The sequence below is a fragment of the Leptinotarsa decemlineata genome, unplaced genomic scaffold (assembly GCF_025532065.1).
Source record: "Leptinotarsa decemlineata unplaced genomic scaffold, Ldec_3_MD MMD2_tig00026282_RagTag_RagTag, whole genome shotgun sequence".
In the NCBI taxonomy this organism is placed as follows: domain Eukaryota; kingdom Metazoa; phylum Arthropoda; class Insecta; order Coleoptera; family Chrysomelidae; genus Leptinotarsa; species Leptinotarsa decemlineata.
In genome coordinates this window covers 8553947-8566463 of record NW_027412668.1, presented here as the reverse complement: position 1 = coordinate 8566463, position 12517 = coordinate 8553947, and the positions used below count along the sequence as shown (strand labels likewise).

General features: G+C 38.4%; 1 protein-coding gene across 1 annotated transcript in view; it reads right to left on the bottom strand.

Moving 5' to 3' along the window:
• The window catches only part of LOC111512313 (ankyrin repeat and IBR domain-containing protein 1), a 64920-nt gene that overhangs the window by 24815 nt on the left and 27588 nt on the right, over positions 1-12517 (bottom strand). Inside the window, exons 5-7 of the mRNA XM_074179763.1 lie at positions 11104-11272; positions 10840-11000; positions 10285-10518 (exon numbers count right to left, since the gene is read on the bottom strand). Coding sequence (XP_074035864.1) covers positions 10285-10518; positions 10840-11000; positions 11104-11272 — 564 coding nt within the window. The remainder of the gene's footprint in view (positions 1-10284; positions 10519-10839; positions 11001-11103; positions 11273-12517) is intronic.

Below are 12517 nucleotides of genomic sequence, written 5' to 3'. Positions count from 1 at the left end.
TTAATCGACGAGGATTTTGCCGATGAATTGAATTTGAAAGGTCCTAAACAACCTCTTCAAATACAATGGACAAATAATCATGTGGAAGTACAGAATAATTCAAGAGTTGTCAGTTTCAAAATATCTTCCCATTCAAATAAGAATTCAAATTTCTATGTGGGTCACGTTCGAATAATCAAAGGTTTATATCTACCAAGCCAAACGTTAAATATTAGTAAGATTTCTGAACGTTATCCATCTATAGACAACAGATTCAAGTCATTAGTTGACGCTCAACCAAAAATTTGGATTGGTCAAGATAATTGAAAATTACTGGGCCTGCAGCCAGTAAATCGCCTCTTGGATGAGTTATTCATGGTAATTTCAGGAATTATGATCAAACTGTACCTAAAAATTTCGTTTGTTATACAGATTGCAAGGTGAAGGACTACCTCGACATTCTACATGATCTTGTCAAGGAGCACTGGAAAATCGAGACTTATACAGAAGTAGGAAAATCTATGTCCAAAGAAGATTTATGTGTTCAACAAATTTTAGATACAATAATGAAAAGAGTTGGAAATTAGTAGGAAACAGGTCTTCTTTGGAAAGCAGATGATCTGGTTCTACCCAATAGTAGAGACAATGCATTGATTGGAGCTACATTGGGTTCTTATTTGATCAAATCTTTACTACAACTCGATATTTGAAACACAAACCATGGAGTAATTCACAAACTCCATTGGATACGTTCAGAAGCAAGACGATTTGAAATATTCGTTGCACAACGCTTTGGAGGAATACAAGAATCAAGCAATGTTTTTGAGTGAAGTATGTCCCATCAAAGCAACATTTTGAACTCCCGGCCACCGACGCACGTATCAACTGATCCAAATGATTCTAATGCACTGACTCCAAACCATTTTTCCATTGGCCCATTATATGCGGCATTACCTTGTTGAAAGATTGAAAAAACAAATTCACATCTTCTGAAGAAATGGAAGGCAGCTCAAAAGATTACCGATATATTCTGGCAACGTTGGTCACGTGAGTATGTGCCATCACTAATTCAAAGAAGCAAATGAACCAATGTACATAATTCTCTCAAAATAGATGATATTGTTCTCATCTATGAACCTAACGCACCACGGAACTGCTGGCTCAACGGAAAAATAGTACAACTTTATCCAGCGAAGGATGGAAAAATACGTGTTGTCAACGTTATGACAGCCAAAAAAAAATTTTCCAAAGACCAGTCTTCAGATTATGTGTGTTGCCAGTACACGATCGGAACGAAAAGATCAGTAATTGTTGATGGGCCAATTACTGAAGGGAAGAATGTTGGAGTTTATTTTTTTTATTCAGTTTGTAATTGTTAAGTTCTGTATAATTATATTTGATGTTTTGTAAATCTTTGATAATATGTATAAGTCAGCTGTGACGATGTTGAAAAAAATAGATAAGAGTTTGACAGACAAAAATTGTGGATTTCAATTTGGTTCTGGAGATTGGATATTTCCAATAATACCTTTTTTACTGGTAAAGTCAAAACAGATGGTGTTAACAATTTCCATCAAATTATGGGTCAGTTCATTGATACTCCCCCATTTGCATTCCAGATATGTATAAGTTTGGATTTGGATAACTCAATTCTCATCATCCTTGATGGCGATGGGTTACGGAGTTGAGTAAAGTTTTCGAAGGTCTTCGAAAAAAGGAGATACATCGCATCAAGACCTGAATTTATTTTTGTCATTTCCCCACCCTCATCATAATTGACTCCTTTATCATAATTGAGCTTGGTACACATCTGCATCGTATACATTAGGGTTTATTTGATAAAATCGCAATCACTTCCATTGAGAGATCTCTGCGAATGAAAAATTGGGCTCGACTCAGACTACATGTATAATTCATCAGTCTGTGAGGATCGCTCAGACATGAATTGGGCCGCCTTTCACAAAGCGTGACGTCTTTATTGAATTTATCCCTATTCCGCTTAAATTGACACAATGAGAAGCCCTCCACTTTGATGCAGAGATCAAATTAACGATGCTTACATTAAAGTTTTGTACACGCTTGGATTCCCGATATGGCTGATGGTCTGATAGGTAGAACACCATTCATGTTGATAAAGTTCTGGCTCATCTCGATACACCCACAACGTCAATCCACGATGTCATGTGATTTCTCAAATTTACTTGAATTTATGTAGAAAAAATATGAATATTGGTGAATAAAGTGCCAGGCAAGTCAATGGCACAGTATTTTAAAAGTAGTTTTTTCATAAATGCTTAATGAGGCACACATTTTGTAACAAAAACGTCATTGAGATGATCATATACCGGGTTACAACGAATTCATAATGCACGAAGCCATTCCTTTATGTGTGAGGAAAAACATTGGAAGTTGGAACTGAGATATAGTTCATTGAAACCATTAATTTCGATCAAGAGAACAATTCAATATATTTTTGTTCACATGATCCCAAACCAAGAATAAGCATAGCATCCTGTATGTGTTTTCAGCCAACTGGTAGAATATAACGATACTATTTTTTTCAAATGTTTGCGTAGAAGCCATGTTCAACAAATTTAATATGACGGCACTACGACGTTATTTATCAAAATTCTGTTGAACAGCTTGAAGTAGTGGAAAACAAAAGACGAAGTTTGTCTAGTTCTTTTATGAACATCCAAAAATTGAGATTCATCACCAATTTTCATTTGTAAAATTATAAAACAACGATGAAAAATAAAAACAACAATAAACATTATTTGGTGCTCCGGGGCGACTTCATAGATTCCAGTGGCGCATTTGCTTGAACATCTTGCATCTTGAACATTTACTGCAAAGTAAACAAGTGAGGATTTTTCCAGCAAAAGATATACAAACACAAGGCGAGATGAAATGTACGGAATCATCAATCCAGAGCGGTCAGGAGTATTGATTTTGCTTACGTTTTGCTCATGAAGAGTGTTCAACAAGAACCCCAAGAATTCGGAACAATCCTCTTGTTGTCCTAACGAGTATCTAGTATACTTCAAAGACTCCAGGAAATCGGTTGGAGGGAAAGCTGATACATTTTTATGAAACTGCAGCTGCACGAACAGGTGTTTGAGTACTTTTCAACAATTTATCAATCTTCTTTTGAAGTATAACACTTGTACTTCAAAAAATCATCAGTGCAACTTTGCAGTATATTTGTCTTCTGTATAAAATGCAACCGAGTACTTGGAACCAATTCTTCTTATCCTCTCCGATAATCCTCTGATGTAGGGAAGTGCAAGCACTGGTTGTGACGGCTTCTCTTCCTTGCGAGGCTCCTGCTGTCTTCTAGCCAAACTCTTTTCTACCATCGCTTTGGAGTAGCCATTCCGTTGAAGATCATTTTTGATGATGTCTAGTTCCTTTTCGAGACCTTCCTTCCTATTGCAAAGCCCAAAAGCACGGTCTAATAGAGTCTTGATGATTCCTCTTTTAGTCGATTGATACTGGTTGGATTCGTGGTTCAGATACTGTCCCGTATGAGTGGGTTTTCGGTATACAGATGTTTCCCACTTAGTGTCGGTCCTCTTCACCAAAACGTCTAAGAATGGCAATTTGTTGTGGATTTCCTTCTCCATTGTGAAATTGATGGAAGGTCTCACGCTGTTGATGTGTTTCAGGAAGGCGTCCAGTTCAGTATTCTCATGATTCCATATTATGAAGGTGTCGTCAACATATCTCAACCAGACTCGAGGTTTCTTGTGGGCTTTTTCAATGGCCAGAGTTTCAAACCACTCCATATATATGTTGGCTATGACTGGTGAAAGTGGCGATCCCATTGGCAGTCCCTCATCTTGTGTAAAGAATTCGTCCTTCAGTTGGAAATAACAGTTTCGTACACAGCATCCTAGTAATTCCATGATTACTTCTATAGGTGAATTCGTTCTCTCTTTCAGGTTCCCGTTTTCGGATAGCTTTCTCTGTATGATTTGGAGTGCTTCTTCGACCGGAACGTTGGTGTAAAGGCTTTCCACGTCGAAACTAATTAGTTGATCTTCCTGTGTAACCTCAATTGACCCTAGTAGATCGACAAAATGCCTTGAATTCTTCACAAAAGACGATGCTTTTCCTTGTAATGGTTGTATTGAGGGAAGTAAAAATCTAGACAAGTTTTGAGTAGCCGAATCTCTGGAGCTGATGAACGGTCTTAGCGGAACGTCCTTCTTGTGGATTTTGGGTAGTCCATACAAGTGAGGGGGCTTACTGTGGTGCGGTGTTAGCGATGATCTTTCCTTGTCCGAAAAATAGACTTGGTGTTTTTTCAAAATCTGGTACAACTTCCTTTCGATTGATGCAGTAGGGTCCCATACGATCTTTGTGTATTGTCTCTTCTGGAAAACCTTTTCGATCTTCTGTTCGTAGAGAACGGTATCCATTACCACAGTAGTGTTTCCTTCATCTGCAGGTAGGATCTTTATGGTGTTGTCCCTACATACGCCGTTCAGAGCTCTACGTTCTTCATTGCCGATGTTACATGTTGGAACTGATTCTCGTTCCAGCTGTTCTCTAATTTTCCATCTGAACTCTTCTGCCTCGATTTGGTCAATAAGGGTACTGGTGGATTCCACTGCAGTAATTATCTCCAAAGTGGGCATAGATGTTGGCGTAATGGCAAAATGTAGGCCTTTTTTCAACAAGGATTCCTCTATTCCCGTGAGCGGGCGGGAATTCATGTTGATGACGTTGGCGGCTTCATAGTTGTCCTGGTTTCGGTTTTTATTTTTATTTTATTTTTTCATTTCTTTATTTTTATTTATTCAATTGTTCTATTTTTACTTTTATTTTATTTCACTATTGTTTCATTTCAGGTTTATTTTGGTTAATATAATTGTTATTTTTCAGCTATTCATTTTCAATTCTTCTTTTTTAGTTGTTTCAGGGATTTCAAATTATTTTATATAGTAGACAATGGAAGTCCGAACTAGTGAAATTCATCATGAAACATTGTCAATCACCTTCAAACAAACCACAAAATATGTGCTCTGCTGTCTCATCATTTTCCAAACAGAGGCGACACACACTGTCTTCCGACAGTCCGAGTCTCTGCATATGATGATTCAAATGACAGTGACCTGTAAGAAGGCCTGGCGTCAAATCAATAAACCCAATATGTTTTCACAATTTATATTAAATGAAAGAAAACAACCCTTACATTCGAAGGGAAAAATATATCGCAGTATGTCATCTTAATTGAATATTTCATAATAGTAGCCTTTTCCGACAGAGTGCAAAATGGCGATAGATGTTAATGGAATTGAAAGTGTTACTAAGTAGGCTTGAACATAAAATCCAGTTGTGATACAGCCTATAAAGTTTTATAGACGATTATTCAGGGTAATATAAAATTTTGATTCATTACACCTTCTGCTCGATTTTGATGGTGTCGTTATTCAAATGCTTGTATACGCAGCTGTTTTTTATTTCATTTATTGCTGTTATGAAGATATAAAACACTGAAAATATTAACAGAAAATGAAAAACTCCATTTTTCAAATCGAATACACCGGTATACAAAAACCTGAACTCTTTCCATCCGGACAAAGTACCCCAAACAATGATATATGCGTGACCAAAGTATGATCACCACGCACATTTGCTTCTATTGCCCTTATGCTGGCCAGTCCGATTCAACTGTCGGAATTCATTCAGGTACATCGTTACAGGGTCGAAGTGGTGAGTTACGTTTTAACGCCTGTGGTGTATAATATACGGTATTTTGAAATTTGGAATTTTTAAAATGTTAAGTACTGATACGGCTGAGAGAACGGCTAATAAATGTCTCAACACTCTACCTGAAAAATGGTCCTATACCCAGCCGCATATCATTGAAGAAAATAAAATACAAGCAGCCTTGTCTGGGAGATCACATGCACTATGCTTGATAATGTTTTAGAGCGATAGAGGCTAGATGGGCTACATATGAACTTGTGCACATCGCCAATTGCACAAATCAATCTAATGCAGAGTACAATAAACTACTGATTGACACTGGAAGTCACAGCATTATGGAAATGACCTATGACATTATGCCTCACACAATACAGTACTGTACCCGAGCGGAGAGGACTGGATTCTCCGAGAGAAGGAAATATAGTTGTTGATTCATAGATGGATCAAAAACACCGTCAGGTTCTGGCGCACATGTTTTCAGTCGCAGACTTGCCTAGGGAATTATGCGACTGTATTCGAAGCGGAAATCTATGCTATTGAATGGTGTGCGGAGAGAATGGTAGAATCCAACCTGATACACAAGTCAATAATAATATTTTCGGACAGTTAAGCGGCTTTAGAAACTCTTGGATCCTACCGAGCAACGTCTGAATTGGTTGCAAATTGCCAAAAACGACTCTACTCAATAGAAAGACTCAACAAATTGTCTCTGGTCTGGCTTCCTGGCTATACTGGCCTGGAAGGCAATGAAGCTGCTGATTACCTTGCAAAAACGCGTGCTGCAAGCAGCTTCATTGGACCAGAACCTGTCATTGGCTTCGCTTTAGATTTTGCCGAACAAACATCAAACACCTGGATGGCAAGAAGATTTATGGGCTGCTGGCAAAATCTTCCAGGATTGGCTAACAAACCTTGCGGTTTGGGGTGGAGAGTCGAATAGACCCCCACTTTTGACCCAAACAAATCTAGTGCGACCCTGTATAAGCAGCCTTGTCTGGGAGATCACGAGCAGTAAGCGTGATAATGTTTTTGAGCACTCTGTTTCATAGATGGACAATGTATAATTTGTAAATTCGAATGGTATAAACAATTCATTAGGCTTTATAACCTACAGATGAAGCAAAAATCGAAAAATCAACTTAAAATTGAAAAAATCACTGTGATGATATTGGAAAATTTCAATAATTCAACTGTCAATAGTTGTCGTTACTGGACTCGAGTCTCCAAAACTAGCACCGTTCACAAGCTCCAAAACTCCAACACTCTTGTCTTCATTGTTATCTTCATCTTCTGAAGACGTCAACCGGTATTCAAGAACAGTTTTTGTTTTAGATTCATTTCTTGGTAGAGGTTACAGCTCTATATTACATCGGAACGATGCTGTTCGACTTAGACATAAGAAAAATCATTGATAGAAACAATTTTTGAGGACACTATCAAGGATGTGGGCGATGAGAGGTAATGTAATTACTCAGACGCAATTTTACTGAAGCAATATTGTTCGCTGCTATCATATGGAAAGATGTCTAGTTCTAAAGTAAACTTTCAATTCAACATCTTCTACCGACCGGAAAATAACACATTTCAAGGGAAGACCTCATCAATTCTTGGGTTATACGAATTCCACTGTCATTCGAAATACATAAATTACTACAGAAGAAATATGTCTGGACTGAATATTAATCGTTTCTCTTTATAGCGCCCATCAGAAATCTGCTATCATCTCTGTATCTCCATTGGCACTCATTCCCGATGTCTTTCATTAATAGGAACTGCCTATTCCCAATATGAATTACAAGTTTTATACATTTAAAGTTTCCGTTAGGATCATTCTCATCATTTTCCACTCTACTCCCCAAAGTTGAGGGAATTGTTTGAGTTTTTTCTTTTGAGGACAAATCCTTAAGGCGCTCTTAGAGCTCTGCCTGTACGAAAATAGTGATTCACATTGGATATGAATCGCTGGAGATTAATCCATTTGAAAAAACTTTCTCAGGAAGTTTATACCACATAAGCGCCGTTCTCCAAATGAAAGCGTGCTTGAACAGTGAAGCTCGAGGGGTACTGAGTTGAACCTCAAAACGATGAGCAGCGATAGTCCGTCGCGTACTTCTGATATGTACCGCTCTTGGTGGAATCAAATGTGCCAAGTCACTTAAACACTTTCCGTGAGAGTATCTCTAGAAGAAAGACAAATCTCCAACAATTCTTCCAGACTATCAAGGTTCTAAGTGATGTTCGCGTCTCCAATCGGACGGATAGCTCTTTTCTGGATGGAATCAGCAGCTTTAGGGTATGTTTGGGGGCAGAGCTCCATACATGAAAACAATACTTTAAAGAAGGTCTGATCTGAGCTTTATGAAGCATTCAAAGTGGCTGAGGTGTGTACAGTTTTCTGATTCGGAAAAGTGTTTCAAGCTTTTGAGAAGCAGCCTTTGCAATTCGAACGACATGATTGTGCCAAAACATATTGGTGTCTATTTTAACCCCCAACAAACTTATAGAAGCAGAAAGCGGAATTGTCTGACCTGACATTTATATCCGTTTAAGAAACATTTATGTTTTTGGAGAGAACCGATGACTGAGTTTTTGTGGCATTGGATTAGATCTGGTTACTTTCACCCCATCTGAATCTGAATCTGAATTCGAAATTAGTTCTAGATCCTCATCAACTTACTGCTGCCAGTAAAGATGTGAATCTGCAGCCAATGTCCTGGAATCTAAATGTAATGACGAAACAAGTGTGCTGTCATCAACAAAGCAACATATTGGATTTTTGGTTCCATCCAATGAATCGTTGTTATAGAGTAAAAAGAGGGTTGAAGACAATATGTATCCTCTGGAAACACCAGCGTTGATGATGAGAGTATTCGTGAGATATCTATCGACGGCCATTGGCAGGGAACGTTCTTTCAGGAAGCTGAGGAACCATATACCACCACCAAATCCTCATGCCACACACGGTCAAACTTGGAAATATCAAGCGCAACAGCTCTTGACTCTTCATGGTTATGAGGTTACAATTGGAGAAATGCGCGGAACAGAGTTCATAACTTCGCACATCGTGGAGTAAGTGATCATTGGGTCCAAGAATCATGAGCCATGTGTAGTTGCAATGAGGCAAGAATGGGGAATGGATAATTCCAATGAATTCGGAACTTAGTGTTATCCACAACGATTCGGTATCCTTCAGTGCGTAGGGCAACACTAATGCCTCTTTAATACCGTGAAAGTGCCGTAGGTGGTAATGAAGTACTCTCAGGGCCGCGTTAAGTCGATGAATATAGGCTTGTACGGCATATGCTGGACATGTTAACAATAAGTGCATCACGAGATTGTGGTAGATTAAGGTGTTGAAGACACCATTATGGCAGGCCTTGATTATTCAGCCCACTTGACCTAAGGAAAGCGAAGGTCGGTCGCTTTGATGATCTGAGGTCTTTAATGCTGTTGAAACCCCAAGCTTTGGATTCCTCTCGTATTGCCGCAGGAGTGAGGTGATCTCTGCGGCTTTTTTCTGTTAGCAGAAAAAAATCATAATATAAAAAAAATTGGAATCAGTACAAAGTATGGCCTCCACGCTGGTTTATTACGGCCCTACATCTATCGTGCATCGACAAAATGAGATTGTCAATGTCTTGTTGAGGTACATTTGCCCATTCAGCGATTAAAAACTCTCTCAATTGAAACGTTGTGTGAATGTTCCCCATATGCGGAGTAATTCTTCGTTGAAGCATGTCCCACACATGCTCGATGGGATTCAGGTCTGTTGATTGTGCTGGCCATGGCAATACATCAACTCCTTCGTTGGTGAGCCAGTCAGTCACTAGACGCTCGACATGTGTACCACCTCTGTATGTGTGGACTTCCTGGACGTGTCTCAAACGTTCATTATTTCCAGGTCGTCTCCACAGTCTTACTCGACGAGAATCTGGATGAAATCCAAATCTGGATTCGTCTGTAAACAAAACTGTGGCCCAATCATTTGCATCCCAGTTTTGATGTTCTTGACACCACTCTAATCTTCTACCGCGATTGCCTCTCGACAAAGGTGGACATCTAAGTGGCCTTCTGTTGTGCAGATCTGCTTCATGCAGTCGATTTCTGACAGTATCACGACCAATGGTTACCTGGTGCGTCTGCTGCAACACGTTAACCAACTCAGGTGCTGTGATTGTCGGTTGTCTTTTGCGGTTAAGACCAAAAATCGGTCTTGAACTGCAGTTGTAGCGCGTCCTCGCCCTGGATGTTGTTCGGCTGGACTGCCAGTTTCACGGAAACGCCGCCACAATCGACTGATAACACTTTGGGAGACCCCCAAACGAAGAGCTACATCATTTTGTCGCATGCCACCTTGAAGAAGCCCTACAGCTCTATTCATCTCAGCCAATGGTAAGTGATATTTAGTATGTTATAAAAATATCCCTAGACTTTTCCGATGTGTTTATATTATGCAGCGTTCCCGTCCAATATGTGAAATGAACCAAAACCGTTACAATGTTCAATAATGAATATCTCTCTCATCAATGTAGGCCGGGTTGGTATAAACAACTTTCTTATGTTATGTTAGAATTCTGAATATTTTACCTTGATGTCGAATTGTAGATACCTCCGAGCCATTTCGGGAGTCACCATTTTCTCTATCAGCTCAACTGGAACAAGAATATGGCACTGGTAGGCAGGGCACAGAATGTGATGTGCGTCACCATCCTGTATTTTTGTGGTCAGGTAACTCTGCCAACAAGATTTGCAGAAAATGTGCTTGCAGGACATGTTGACGGGTTGATCCCATTGCGAGGCGGTGAATAAACATATTTCACACTGTAAATTGATACATTTGAGGGACTTCGGCAATTAAAATAATGTTATTTAGAACAAAATCTCTTTCATGACCATGACCTGACCAGTAACTTTTGAAGCTACCGTATAGCAAAACACGTCTTCAAATAAAATTCATTGGAAAAATTCTATAAGGGATAGCATGGACACTCTTATTGATTTTTATCAAGTAACGGGTCAGAGTATTCATAAATTGATTCACGATCAAAAGGTCGTAAGATGACGATCCTCGCTTCAAAAGTTGAACGAAAATAAAACGACACGCTCGGATAACATTGAAGAGCTTTCAGATAATCGGATTACCAGAATTTCACTGTCGTCTATGGCGTTGGTTTCCGCTGAAATACTCGATTCGATAGAGGAGGCGTGTTGCAGAACAGAAGAAGGTGCTTGAACTCCCGCTAATTGGCAACACTCCACCGGATCTCTCATCCACTTTTCCAGTAAAAGCTCTCGAGACCATTCTGAAAATTCGATTGCATTATTCCTGTAACCTCACGATTTCGTACTTGTTTTTCCAAAGCTTCCTTTTGTCCTAATGAACGGAAAAAAATTGGCTAAACTCACCATTGTTTCTCAATAGGGCCTCCGCGGTGAAAAGAGGAATTTTCAACATATCGGAAGTATCCACCAGAAGCTGGTCCTTGGCTTCTTGTAAATCTTGACTCCGCAGTCCGCTGTACACTTCTTGTTCGTTGACGATTTCATCCTCATTCACCACATCTGTATTGTCAGCCTGAAATCAATTGCATACTAGTGATTGTTGAAGTAAGGTGATCTGAGAGTGATCGATTGTAGTTCAGAAAGCCCCTGAAAAAAATCCTCGTAAAAATATTCACAGTGAGGATGTGGAGAGTTCCTCTTCACCATATTTTTTGAATGGAACAAGGTATTAAAGTTGGAAAATAACATAATTTTCAGTACTTTTCGATGAGAAAAACAATACTTGCTGTTGGAAGCTCATCTGGGTTGCCTGAACTATTTCATAACTCACAGACAAACATTTTTCTGCAGCATATTCAGATATCGAGGTCCTGTAATATTTTTTTTAGAAATATTGTACCTACATTGTTAACCAAAATTTTCCCTCAAGCATTCATTTGTATCCGGCGGAAGAAAATGAAGTGATTAAATTTATCAAAGGATTGAAATCCAACAAGCCACCTGGAATGGATGAGATTGGATAGAGCATGCTCAAAGAATGTGTTTACAGTCTTATTAAACCCCTTATAGTCTGGTTCACATGTACTCGATTTAGCTCTTTTTGGTGACATTTTTCAGCCCTGTCCAAAAATTACGACCAAGGTGTCATTCGATTCGTATTTCTGCCTAGAAAGTTTAAGGAAAGGTCCGAAAACGTGCCGATAAAATTACAAAAGTTATAAACAATTAGGTGAAAAAAATGGGGCTTTAGTTTTTTCTTAATATCTCGGAAAATTTTCAAAATTTTCAAAATTTGAAAAAAGATTTAAAAAGATCAATGAATTTGCGTAAAAAAGTCCCGACTCCCGATTACTTATAATTTTTACAGAGCCCTGAAAATAGAGCCAAAAGCGGGTAGTCTGGCTTCCGCGCGCCTTTCGTCACTCTGACATAAAAACAAAAAAATCATTTAAACATATTAAATGTGAATATTAAGGAATGAAAAAATTCATGTAATGTTGGAATACATCAATAAACTTTAATCCGCAGTCAAAAATTTTTTTTCCCAATTTTAACGTTAATTATAAATTTGTTAATTAATAACTTTTTCTGAATTGAAAGTTGATATAAAAATCCCTATAATTATTAAACTAAAACCCTGGCATTTTTTTCCTTTGGTGAAGTTATCCCTAATAGGCGAAAAAATAGATAACCGTTGCCAAAATAAAAAATTGTTATTTTCTATTTTTTTATCAACAATTGAAAATTATAATTTTATAAAAAATACATCACAATTTTCTTTTTTTAATTTTTCATTGCTTCAATGTCTCATGGCTGA